The sequence below is a fragment of the Pempheris klunzingeri genome, chromosome 7 (genome assembly GCF_042242105.1).
Source record: "Pempheris klunzingeri isolate RE-2024b chromosome 7, fPemKlu1.hap1, whole genome shotgun sequence".
In the NCBI taxonomy this organism is placed as follows: domain Eukaryota; kingdom Metazoa; phylum Chordata; class Actinopteri; order Acropomatiformes; family Pempheridae; genus Pempheris; species Pempheris klunzingeri.
The window spans coordinates 28,467,947-28,480,765 of NC_092018.1; the positions used below are offsets into that span (position 1 = coordinate 28,467,947).

The 12,819-nt window shown below is 42.5% G+C and overlaps 2 protein-coding genes across 2 annotated transcripts; one reads left to right on the top strand and one right to left on the bottom strand.

Moving 5' to 3' along the window:
• Window positions 1-2,994, top strand: LOC139204304 (uncharacterized). The gene is made up of 9 exons (XM_070834302.1): window positions 1-77; window positions 161-353; window positions 591-771; window positions 942-1,179; window positions 2,109-2,269; window positions 2,349-2,453; window positions 2,558-2,655; window positions 2,746-2,824; window positions 2,947-2,994. Exons 1-9 carry the CDS (start codon window positions 38-40, stop codon window positions 2,992-2,994), a joined length of 1,143 nt encoding a protein of 380 aa, XP_070690403.1. The 5' UTR covers window positions 1-37.
• Window positions 2,995-8,112: 5,118 nt separating this feature from the next.
• Window positions 8,113-12,180, bottom strand: cyp1d1 (cytochrome P450, family 1, subfamily D, polypeptide 1). The gene is made up of 7 exons (XM_070833201.1): window positions 11,911-12,180; window positions 11,207-11,815; window positions 10,214-10,337; window positions 10,004-10,093; window positions 8,674-8,797; window positions 8,502-8,588; window positions 8,113-8,395 (listed from the first exon to the last, which is right to left on the bottom strand). Exons 1-7 carry the CDS (start codon window positions 12,178-12,180, stop codon window positions 8,113-8,115), a joined length of 1,587 nt encoding a protein of 528 aa, XP_070689302.1.
• Between the last annotated feature and the right edge of the window lie 639 nt (window positions 12,181-12,819).

The following is a 12,819-nucleotide window of genomic DNA, read 5'->3' on the forward strand; positions in this document are numbered from 1 at the left end:
TAAGAAAATAATTGAGAACTACACGTCAGAGAGGACAATGAGGAAGAAGTACTACAATATGGTGGAAGACATGAAAGGTACACATTAGTGTTAAAAGTTTATGTATGAACATGAACCCTCACAGTCTCCTGTGTTATTAAGGTTTCATGTTTTTTCTTAGGTAAAATCAGAGTGTTTTGTCGGATTCGACCACTGAGCCGAACCGAGGCCGCGCAGGGTGGAGCCATCGTGGTTGAGAAAATAGATGATTTCTCTGTCACTGTTGAAAGCCCTCGTGGGCAGAGGGAGTTTCAGTTTGACAAAGTGTTCAATGCTGAAGCCTCTCAGGAAGATCTTTTCCATGACACAAACAGGTGAGACTTCCTAATCAGAGACTAATGCAGGACACATACATCACACATAATGGGCCCATCTTTTGATCCTACACCCTTTTCCAGAGTCATTTCTGATAAAAGTACAGTTACATTAGTCACATACAGTAGGTAACACACTGATGATGGGGGAGTCTATGGGGGCTGTAATGACAGTACAGATGTTTAAAGGCTTTCAGCTAAGCAGCTTGGGATGTATTTCCCCCCCCCCCCCCATAGGCTGATCCAGTCGGCTATCGACGGTTACAACGTCTGTATCTTTGTGTATGGCCAGACGGGCTCAGGGAAGACCTTCACCATGGTGGGGGACAAGGAACAGAAGAACCCCGGCATCATGCCAAGATCTTTTAATGCCATATTTGAGATCTTACGAGAGAACAGCAGCAAATTCGACTTTAAGGTTCCAGACAGTATATCATCATTGTAATTAGATCTTATTTGGGTGATATGAAAGATTTTATGTCAAAAATGAGAACCTCACATCACCTCCCTTCTCTTGTCTCCCTCTGCCTTCTTCCTCTCTGAGTTCCTCCTCCTCCCTCCTGTGCTTTCTTCATCCTTTTACTTCAGGTTTCGGCCTATATGCTGGAGCTTTACAACGACAGGCTGCAGGACCTCTTTGTGAGCATTGCTGGTGAGGCCCATGCACAGTCCCAGTCCCATGGTCAGGCCAGGCGGGTGGAGATCAAGAGGAACAGAAAGGGGGTTGTGTTTGCCCAAGGAGCAGAGACAAAGGAGGCGTCCAGTGCCCAGGAGCTCTACGCTCTGTTCCAGCAGGCCTGCGCCAACCGGCACATCTCTTCCACCAGTGAGTTCTCTATAACGTGCCATGCAGCGCAGTTCAAAGAGGGCCCTGCTAAATGGTTTGGATTAATCGTGTTAGTTACAGTCAGTGTGAGGGGGGGGCAGCTAGGTACATCATTACCGGACTGGGCGGGAAGTGGCAGAGCCGCCAAACTGTGAATCAGCATACTGTAGGAAGAGGAGCAACATTGTTTTGTAGATGCACACAGGTCATCAGAGTTCACACAGGATTCACATACAGAAAGAGAGCTAGAGCCACTAAGAACTGCAAAATTATAGATACCAATTACTAGCAGCAAAAAAGCCCCACACACTTAGATTCTTTCAATACTATAGTAGGAAAACTGGTACAAAATAAAAGAGAATAGTGGTGTTATCACATCTTATGATTTCACGTTGTCCATCTGTCCGTCTCATTCTTGTGAACACAACATCTCAAGAACTTTTTGAGGGAGTTTCATAAAATTTGGCTCAAACGTCCACTTGCACTCGAGGACAAGCTGATTGGATTTTGGTGGTCAAAGGTCAAAGGTCAAAGGTGCCATCACTCATAACTGATTTGCTCATTTTGACAAAATTTTGCACAAATGTCTAAAAGGATGAAATGACGCAGTGATTGTCTAAAATGTCAACCTCACCGTGACATCATAATGTTTTGCAAAAACACTTTTGTGGCTGTTATTCAACACCATGACTCAGAGACAGGAGGGGGACTTTTCACATTTCACTGGATATTGAATTGGTGACTCATATAAACAGCAACTTGACTGGTTGGCAGAGGCAGACAACGGCAAGGCACTACTTCTAGTTTATTTAGGTTTGTTAATGGTAGTTCTACTATTGTTTTCACCCTTAAAAAACTTTGGATCAAAAGTTTAAATGGTTAATTGAGATATCAATAAGCCACAGTGTTTGTGGTGTGTGTTTCTCAAGAGATGAATGTGGAGAGTTCCCGCTCCCATCTCATCGTTGGCATCATGGTGCAGAGCAGGAACCTGACCAATGGGAGTGTGAGCACCGGGAAGCTGAGCCTCGTGGACCTGGCAGGCAGCGAGAGAGCAGCCAAGACTGGTGTCAAGGACCACCAGCTAAAGGTTTGCTTATATATGTCATCCTTGCCTTGTCAGATAATTCCCAAGGCCCCTTTAAGTTCCCCTCGCCTCCCCTCTGCAGGAAGCTAACTCCATTAACAAGTCTCTCAGTGCCCTTGGTGATGTCATCTCAGCCCTGTCCGCTGAGCTGCCTCATGTACCGTACAGGAATAGCAAGCTGACACAGGTAATGAGAATAAGCAGTGACCTCACACACAAGTTAGAATAATTTCAGCAATTAACAGTAACAGCTGTGTTTGATTTGTGACCTGTGCGTCTCATCTCTCTCAGGTCATGCAGGACTCTCTGGGTGGAAATGCCAAAACCCTCATGATCGTCAACATCTCTCCTTCTGAGTACAACCTTGACGAGACGCTCACATCTCTCATGTAAGAGACAAAGAGAGAGAGAATCATCTTTTCATTTATTTGAGTGCCAACAAGCTCCTAAGTAACTCCTGAACTCCCTGAACCTTCCAGTTATGCAACCAGAGTGAAGGCCATAACCAACAATGCTCAGAGACATGTGGAGAGCAGAGAGATTGCCCAGCTAAAAGAGGTGAAAGAAATTTGTCACAGCCGGGAGTGCCAAAACATGGTTTTATATGCAGAATAAAACAAAAAGAATGTGACAGCCCATTGGAACACTAACACTAACTTTTTTCATTCTTTTTGCCATAGATGATCCAGAAGCTGAGGTCAGGACAGGCAGTGGAAGAGCAGGACTAGTTCTTCTAGTTCAGGACTAGTTCTTTAGTCCATTTCTTGAGTTGCCTACTGTTAATCTTGTATGCATTGTTTGAGCTGAACATGCATCATGTATTACCATATATTTTAGGCTATTTCTATATTATATGTAGCCACTTGGAGGGATGGGCAGTGGTCCAAGTAGTCAGATCTTTTTCTTAAGTAAAAGCAGCAATATCACAATGTGAACATTTTCACATTAGCTGAATTTACTTCAAGGATCAAAAGTAAAACTACACATTCTACAGTAAAAGGTATAGGATGCATCGATTCAACAGGAATAGATATGGTTGCTCTTTGGTGCCAGAGGCTATTGCTCCGACTACAAGGTTAAACTTGTAACCGGAGGGTATGTGGGACATTGTTTTTTTCTACTGTTATGCCAAGAGGTACTTTTTATGCTCTGACATCCAGCACTGAAATCATGTGTCCATTTAGCTGTTTGGTTTTTAGACTTAATCTTGGAGTTTTTTTTATGTTCCTACTTGTTCTGTATGTGTCTTAAGGACCCATTTTAATGTTCTCTGTCTGTGTACTTTGCGTATTTGCCTTCTGCAGAATTAATTGCACTCAGTGGGCATAATAAAGGATTTATTTTATTCTAATTGTCTCTGACATAATTTTGCCATCATATATGTTGTTTTTTTATTAATATTACTGGTACATCCATGTGTATGTTGCATTTTACTGCTGTATCATTCATGGTTTATCAGAAAAAGTATAATATTTGCCTGTGAAGTGTAGTGGAGCAGAAAGTTGCAAAACTGGAAATGCACCAGTAAATTAAAAGTGCCTTGAATTTGTACTCAACTACAGTAGTTGAGTAAATGTACTTAGTTACGTTCCACCAGTGGGCATCACTGGGCATATGGTGATGGGTGACATCACCACAGGGGAACTGACTCATTGGGGTTGCGTGCAGTTTGTTAATAGGTGCTGCCTGCCTGGGTCTATAGAATGAGGCCTCCACAAGGCAGGGCCCCATGTGTAACCGAAGAGGCAAATTGGAAGTCAGGTGGTCACTCAGTTTGCACTCCTATTGTGTGTGAGAGAAGGCAACGAGTTTGTAGGCCATTAGAGCTCGAGAGGTTAAGTCCCCTGGGCCTGTGACATGTTCCTATAACATTACAGGGTCAAATCCCATGGCTGGGAATGAACACCCTGTAACACGCAAGGGCCCTGTCCAGCGCTTGTTGTTGTTTTGTTGGTTCACTAAAATTAGATTCATGACAGAAGGTAACTGCCAGATTTTGCCGGGAAAAACAGAAAATGTTTGTTTTTTCTATAGAGGATGAAAAATCAAATGAACGAAAGTTTATTATGCCCCTTTAAATGTTCTCAGGGTTTCCTATCCAGGTGACTGGGTGAAGCAATTTTTCAGCTGAAAAGTCACAGTGAGGTTGACTCCGGTATTTATTGGCTTGTTTTAGGCCATGGCTCGGAGTAAAGCAGTCATAGCACACAGAGTCGAAGCTTCAAACAGAAGCTGTTTGAGCAGGGTCACATGTCAGTGCTGGTGGGGGATAACAGTTTCTATAAGTAGACTGCCTTTTGTCTGCAACTGGGCCCAATCTTAATTGTTCAGCATTTTTAATCTGTACTGCAGGCCCTGCAAGTGCTTCTCTTTGTTACGCCACATTAGAGCCATGATTCCTAGCTTTGCGTGCTGTGTTTTATTGGCTGCTTTAGATCAGAGGCCGCTCAGCACATGCTCACCGTGATTTGTTATTCTATAATGACGGCCATAGTCAAATCATACTGTGAGCTCTGTGAACTAGAACAAAGTGAGAGACAAAGACCACAGGGAGCTACAGAGATCACATGGAGGGGGAACAGGGTTGATGAGGGGGCTGAGGTCTCATCCTCTGGGTGTGTTTTGTTAATTAATCAACACAAACCAATTTACCTCTGTCAAGGGTTTGTATACATGACCACACAAAGATGCTGGGAATGATGATTAAATACAGCAAATGGCTGAAGGCCTGCTGTCACAAGACAGTGTTGGCAGTTTGAGTCATTGAGGACATTGAGAGAATAACAGTACTCCTAAAATAAGAAATTTTCAATTACATGTTTCGCTTGAATATAGATATTTTGCTAGTACAACGCAGATGTTGAGCAATGTCTTCTTTATTTTCAAATTAAAAGTATGACCTCAGATGTTCTAATTTTCACCACATAGATTGATTGTCAGAAGTTGGCATTCAACCAAAAACTGCTGTTTTACTTGAGATTATTAACAGGTTAACAAGAGATTACTGGTGCCACTTGTATTATTTTTCTATTAAGAATCAAACAGTCTGATGACATTATTGACTATAATGATAACAGTTCTTTGAGTAAAATTAGTATTAATTAGACTAGACTATAAATTAGTAGTTTAAGATGTTTACAGATATAAATACTTATCAGAGGGAACAATAAAGAACCATAAATACTTGACAGTTATGATAGAAAACAAAAAATAAAAGGGATTTCAAAAATTAAGAACTTTTGTTAACAAGAAGTGACGCTGTGCTTTAGCTAAATGCTAACATCAGCATGCTAACATGCTTACGAAAATAATGCTAACTTTCTGACATAAAATGAATACCATGTTCAACATCTTAGTTTAACATGTTATCAATAACTAATCAACAATTAACACAAAACACAGCTGAGGCTGATGTCAATGTCATTCGTTTGGCAGCTATTTAATCATAAAGTATTAGACAGAGTGATGATGGCGGCACATAAAAAGACGGGGATCACCTGACTGATTACAGTTTTTCCTGAAAATCCATCCATCCAACAGAGACATCTCACTCAAAACCACAAACGTGAATCTGCTGGTATTGCTAGAAGTAAAGTCCGAGAGTCACCAAAGGATTCATCAAGGGCGCCATGACTGTCCCAGTACTCATGACCAATGTTGGGCCCACTGAGTCAGTATTTTCTACAGCAGCATATAAACAGAAATAATAACTACTGATCCTCAAGTCAACACTTGACTTGATTTAAAAACACGTCTATTCCATCTGTTGAAACACCCAGAAACACTGTTCCATTCATCTCAGAGGTTTAAGATACACGACACTACAGATTCAGTCTATTCTCCATGTACGTTAGCTGGATGTTTCAGATTTTCACATTACAATTGTATAACTTTCATATTGGACCACAATTGACCTCAAAACTAGTTGTCACAACTATGCAAGTTGGCCTAGTGTGTGCGGTCACACGTCTTAAACTCAGATCTCAGGCGAGCACAGAGAATCTTGAATGTAAAAAACAGCCTTGTAGTGTCAAACACTGCATGTACATTATTCTGCACAGCGCTGAAAGATCCAAGGCGTCATGATAGCTAAGACACATGTTTGAGTGGAAGGGAGGCTTTCAATTTTACACTCAGAACAGGTGGAAAAGAACAGTAGCCCTCAGTAGGCTTTCCCCGGGTAGATAAAAGTTTAAAAGAGATAGTACTGTCATGAACAAACTTGGAAACTTTCTATTTAAAGTTTAAAGTAATTCTGCCTGACTCCTCTGTTCCTCTGTTCCCATGCTTTTTAAATGCCCAGTTTCACACTTTGCTGTCCTTTTTACCTCCCTCACAGATGTCTGGGACTGTGTCTAATGTGTGTGTGGGAGGTCACAGTGCTGATGGACGAGGCGGCGGATGTTCAAAAAGACGGGGAACTTGTGTCTCTTAATATACATTTCTGCATCATTCCTCCGAGAGCCACTGGGAGACACTTTGGAGACGGGAGCAGATGTCTTAGCTAAACAGTGTTTGCCTTGAGGCTACATTGAAAGGAGGAGGAGGAGGAGGAGGAGCTAGGGAGGAAGAAGATGAGGACATGAGGGGGGACGAGGAGATGAAAGGAATCAAACTGATGAGGAGGAGATAGGAAGAAAGTTGAAGCAAAGCAAAGGAGTAGAGGACCGACGAGAGTGAGGATGAACCCTGCATGAACACAGTTTGAGGCCTGAAGTGTTGATCCCCAATCTGTAACACATCCTCTCCCCCTCCCTCGGTGTTTAACTGGAACTAATAACTTAAGATAACGGCTTTTAATGAGGCTCTGTTCTCAAGCTAGTTTCATTTTTAACGTGGTGGGAGAGGAAGGCGGAGGGACTCAACCCCGTCAGAGTACCGAACAGAAGCCCTTCGAATGACCTTTGATTGGGATGAATGTTGCTTTCAATGCAAACATACATTTATATCATATTCAAAGCAATTTCAGCTTTTCTTTAGATAATCTTAGAAACACAATTGCACGCAGACTACAGCACATTTCCCTTTTGATTTTTGTGTATGTGCTTGACCACATTTCCCCAAACAGAAACTTCAGCCTGTGAACAATAACTGTGGCGTTGTGAAGGTTAGCTGTTCCTGGTGGCTAATACTGCTTTTCTTTTTTTACAATTGCTAACATGCTTTTGTTCAATCTGTAGTCACATATTCAAAACTCCAAGCACAATTAGCACAACATCACATTTTTTTCTAAAAGGTCTATACAAGTCAAATCAGTCATCAAAACATCTGAGCCAGAGAAAGGTCGCAGGGTGATAAAGACTTTATTGAAGCATTTCTGTCACTCTATAAAGATGACTCATTTACTTGTAGATAGCATGTTTCCAAAAATGCACACATCAACAGTCAACCAAAAATGTCAACGGGTTTACAGAAGAAGGCAACTGAATTATAAAAAACAATGGATTTCATACTGTATATTGTGTACAGGTAGAACTGAAACATGAAAAGTAGTCCAGTTTTTGTAATGCCATCAACTGTTAGCATGAAAAATGAAAATGTGTGTTGGTGTTTTGAAAGACTAACATGATATTGAGCCGGGTTTGTTTGTTTTGATAGAGTTAGCGTTAATGTTTTTTTGTATTTTGAAATGTACAGTTGGTATTTTATCACCTAAACGTGGTTTCGAGGAGAAAATTAACTAACTAGATTAACTATTTGGCTACTTGTGTGATGTAGGTGTGTTGCTATGTTAACATTTAGGAAAATAAGTATTAGGTAAACACTTGTTAGCAATTGTTAAAGAAAAAAAAAAACAATAAGAAGAAAACTTTGTGCTGTGATAATTCAAAACATCCACACAGAGTCTAAAACCTCGAGGAGATGGTGATCCGGTACGGACGTGGTTTCATAGTCAAACCAAAATCGGTGCTGAGATCCAGCTCCTGCCCCTGAACATTTTCAATCCGCAGCGAATGGAGCAGCGTGGTGAGAAAGACAAACATCTCCAAACGTGCAAATCCATCACCGAGACAGCGTCTCTTCCCCATGCCGAAGATGAGGACCTTCTCCGTCAGCTCCTTGTTGAGGACTCCTGAGGAACCCAGGAAGCGTTCGGGGCGAAACGTATCCGAGTCACCCCAGAGATCACTGGGATAGAGAGAAGAACATGAAGATGGTTACTGATACAGCAGTGTGTCTTATGAAAGCCAAATTTAAAGTCATAACGTGGTGATGATTGCATGTGGCTACTCACACATCGTGATTGACTTGGTACTGGTTAATGAAGACGCATGTATCTTTGGGAATGAAATATCCATTCAGCGTGATGTTTCTGGTGGTACTGAAGGGGAGAAAACCAGAGTTAAGTTTTAACACTTCATACGACTGTAAACATGAATGTACTGTAAGCAAAGCTACTGTCTCACCAGTGAGGAATGGTGAAAGGGACATACGAAGCGTGACGGAACACTTCATATATGAACGCCTCTGTGAAAGGCATGTTGGGCTTATCTGAAAACCTGGGCAGTCTGGCTGCGCCAATGTGCTCGTCTACAGAAGAAAAAAAACCCATCAAAATCCATTGACAAACATGATTTCAAGCTGTTTTATAATATAATATATTCCAAAATGTGAATATTCCAAAGCAGACTATTTATGAGTTGACTGGGATCATGGCTGGAATACAGACTGAAGGATACAGTCCCTGAACTGGGGGGCAGGTTAAGTCAGTGTTTGGCCCCTGAAATCACCCTTTGGCTGAACAGTAGGGTTCCTATATAACTGCATCTACATCCTGTGGACTTAAAAACAACTCTTAAACTCCCTGTCTTTAACGCACTTCAGTTCATGAGGGGTTAAAAGGGCTGAGATGTGTTGTATCTTCTGGGTTTGGAACATGCACTTCACAAATAACCACACAATAAATAAAGTATGTTCCTTGTTCAAATTAACGCTGTGAGCAAAAGTAAAAGCTTCTCAGTCAATCAGTTGTGTTAACTTGGAATTAATTGAAGCGATGAGTAAGTAAAGAATGCCAAACTATGTGTGTTCACTGCCTTGCGTGTTACAGCCTTTGTGTCGGTCTGGAACAACTCTCTAACCTTTCTTCCTTTCTCTGGCTATTTGTGCCTCTCTCTCGTTCTGATTCATCCCATCTCCTCTTAGTGTCTCCCTCCTCTCTCCCTCTTTCTCTCTCTGTCTCTTCCTCTCTCTTCCCCTCTCTCTCTCTGCCTCTGAACAGACAGCGCCAGTTTTGTCAACCCACAAAAGTAGCTCTGGCGTCAGCAAATTGGACTGAGCTTTTGTGAGCTTCTCTGGTGGCTGTCGTATTCTGTCTGTCCAGGAAGGGCACTTGATTTGGCCATTGATGGGTTTTTATTATACTGACTCTGCCTGAAAGTTTGATACTTCCTAACAGACAACACATAGTCATCACCTGGCTGCTCCTGTGATGATCAGTTTGACATGAAAAGATGCATTTTCACTAGTTTAGATCCACAAAAGCATCTTGTTGATACACATTTAAACACATAAGAGGCAAATTTGGTATTAATTTCTGTATCTGTTTCAAATACTAAGAGCTATTGTATGTGAAGCAACACCTCTTCTAAATTTAGCAGCTTTGCTGTATCAATAATAAACTACCAGCCACAATCTTTGCTCATTAGCGTTGTGTTTATCATTCATGAGCAACCTTCTATTTCAGGACTTGGATTCATTTGTATAGCAGAGTCATGTTTCAACATAAGGCAGTACCTATCTCCTGGTGTATTCTGTCCTGGATGTCAGGGAATTTAATCAAGTACAACAGGCTCCACTGTAAACCAGCAATGATGGTGTCAAATCCTTTAGAAAAGCACGAAAAACACAACTGCAGTGAACACAGAGTTATCACCTTCAACAGTATGATTAATGTGAGCGTCAATACCAGCTCTGTCAATGATGATATAGGTGAAACTTCCTCACCTGCTCCAAAGATGTCTATGACACTGTGAATAATCTGAGAGTTGGAGAGCGTCGACGTGTCTTTCTTTTCTTCTCTGTCCTCACAAAGTGCGATCAGAGCGTCTGTGATGTCCCGGATGCAGTTCTGTAATCACACACACTGATCATGCTGCTATCTTTTCTCATTCACTGTCATTACCATCGCTGAAACATCAAGCTGTTTTTACACATACACTGTATGTATGTGACTTATGATAATGCAAAAACACAGGTTAAAAGTTTTAAAAGCAATAGTTATGGAAGAGACAGTAATCTGTTATGGTACGACGCGTGTCTTCCAGTGGGATGCTAATTCCTAATTAGAGTGCGTGCGAACATTTTAGCCACTCTGCACAAGAACAATGGTCCCTCCCAGGGAACTTGTTTGTTATTTTTTTGGCTACCGTTGTGCTCACAGCTACTACTGTATGAGTGCAATGTCAGATTAAATAGTGGGACAGCAAATTAGTGGGACAGATCTAAAGAAAACAACACTTACAGACACGCCATCCACAACAGGCTGTCCTGAAAATATGCTGTTGGTATTTTGTAGACAATTCACTGGCTAAGGGTAAGATGATATTAATCAGACCAGTGATTGGTTAGTCATTATATTGTACTAATAGAATATTTAACGAATCACTGTGGTGGCTTGCTCTTAGGAGGGATGTGACTTTTTCTTCATTTCTTTGAAACTTTGTTCTTTGTTCATCTTTGTTTTGCATCGTATGTCCTTGAAACCTTTATATTTATATTGGGAGTTACTCTTCTTGACTTTTCCATGCAGTTTCCATCTGTAAAGTGAAAACCTTCAATATAATGGGTCAGAAAAAATAACTCATGTACAGAGCTCCACAATGCTGAGACGCTGATGTTGTCCCTGAATGGATAATGTCTCATCCTGCATTTCCTTTTACAACATCTTTCCATTTAAACAATATTCTGATCTACATATGTATCTGCTGGCCTCCTTACCTTATCAAAGGTGTTGATGTGTTCCTCGATGCTCCGCTCCATGAATCCGTTCATCCTGCGGATGTGCTGGACCATCTTCCTCAGAGATGGACTCGGAAAGTAGCGGAACACGGGGAAAAAATCAGCCAGGTTCCCTGCAGCAAAGATCCTCAGGACCTCGTTGTTGATGTGAACAATAGTGAGGAACTCCTTGTCATTGTAGTCATACCTTTTCCCGAAACAGAGGGCACAGACAACATTTGCCACTGAGGTTACCAGGGGCATAACTGGATCTATACCTGCCACATCCCCTTTAGCAGCGGCCTCCTCCCGAAACACCTCCACCAACTCAGCAGCCTCCGCACAGACGTGCTCCTCCAGCAGGCAGGTGGCACCAGATCCTCTGGGCTCCGCCTGGGAGAACGACCTGAGGGCATTCTTACACAGCTTCTTGTGGAGCATCCAGGCCGGTCCGTACTTCTCGCTGAAGGTCATGCTGGTCCCATTGGCTACGGCGGAAAAGGTGAATAGGTCCGGCCGCCCAGCAAAAGCCTCTCCCTGCCGGACCAGCGCCTGTCTGATGGTGGAGTATCCACTCAGAACGACAACAGTCAACGAGCCCAGACGCATCTGGAGTGGAAGAATGAACAAATGACTGAATGAATAAGAAAAGTTAATCCTCTGTCCATCTAACATTTTTCTAAAACACTTTTTACTGTATGTACCTTGAAAACATCACCATACTGGAGCCTCAAGCAGGTTAGAGAAAGATGAATCTGGTCCCCCATCTGGATCAGATTCCCTACAAGGGGCCACGGAGTGGGGCCAGGAGGAGGCGGATATTTGGTGTGGTCCAACTGGGAGTAGTGGTGATGGCTCTTTCGTCCCCTGAGGGCCATCAGGAAGAGGGTGAGGAGACACAGACCAACAGTGACACTGGACAGAGAGACACAAGGGTCCTCCTTGACGGGCAGAGGCCCAAACGTCAGTCTCATCTTGTCAAGTAAACTGCAAATACTGAAGAGAGAGAGAGAGACAGAGACAGAGAGAGAGAGAGAAACAGAGAGAGAGAGAGAGAGAGAGAGAGAGAGAGAGAGAGATAGTCAAAAATGAAACAGGAAATCACTCAAAATCAAGAAACTGTGACTTGGTGCTCAAAATCTAGAGAAGGTTTTATTTTTTCACAAAAAGTAAACAGTGGGCTACTAAAAGAAAGAAGAAACAGTTCTGATAGAAAACTCACCATGCAGTATCCTCTGTAAGTTTGGTGTAATGAAGTAAAGAGACCACAGACAGCAGAGCAGCGACCAAAACACTCCTGAGGTCTGATCCTCGGGAACTTGCTGGTGAGAGCAGCTTGCAGTCCGGGACGTCCCTTTGAGCGGCAGCCGGCCCCCTGCAGAGGGAGCTGCTGCCCGCTCACAATAGAGAGGCAAACATGGCGAGAAACTTGGCTCTGGGTGAAGGATGGATCCGGCCCGGCCAGCCAGTCAGCCCATTTGACCGCAGACCGGAACCTTTTACAACATGGGCCCCTCCCCTGCTGCTCCCTCTGTCCCTCACAAAGTTGGAGGCAATTTGTTGGTGCTGTGCATTGGTTTATGATATCATTACTAGTAAATGAGTAAATGAAA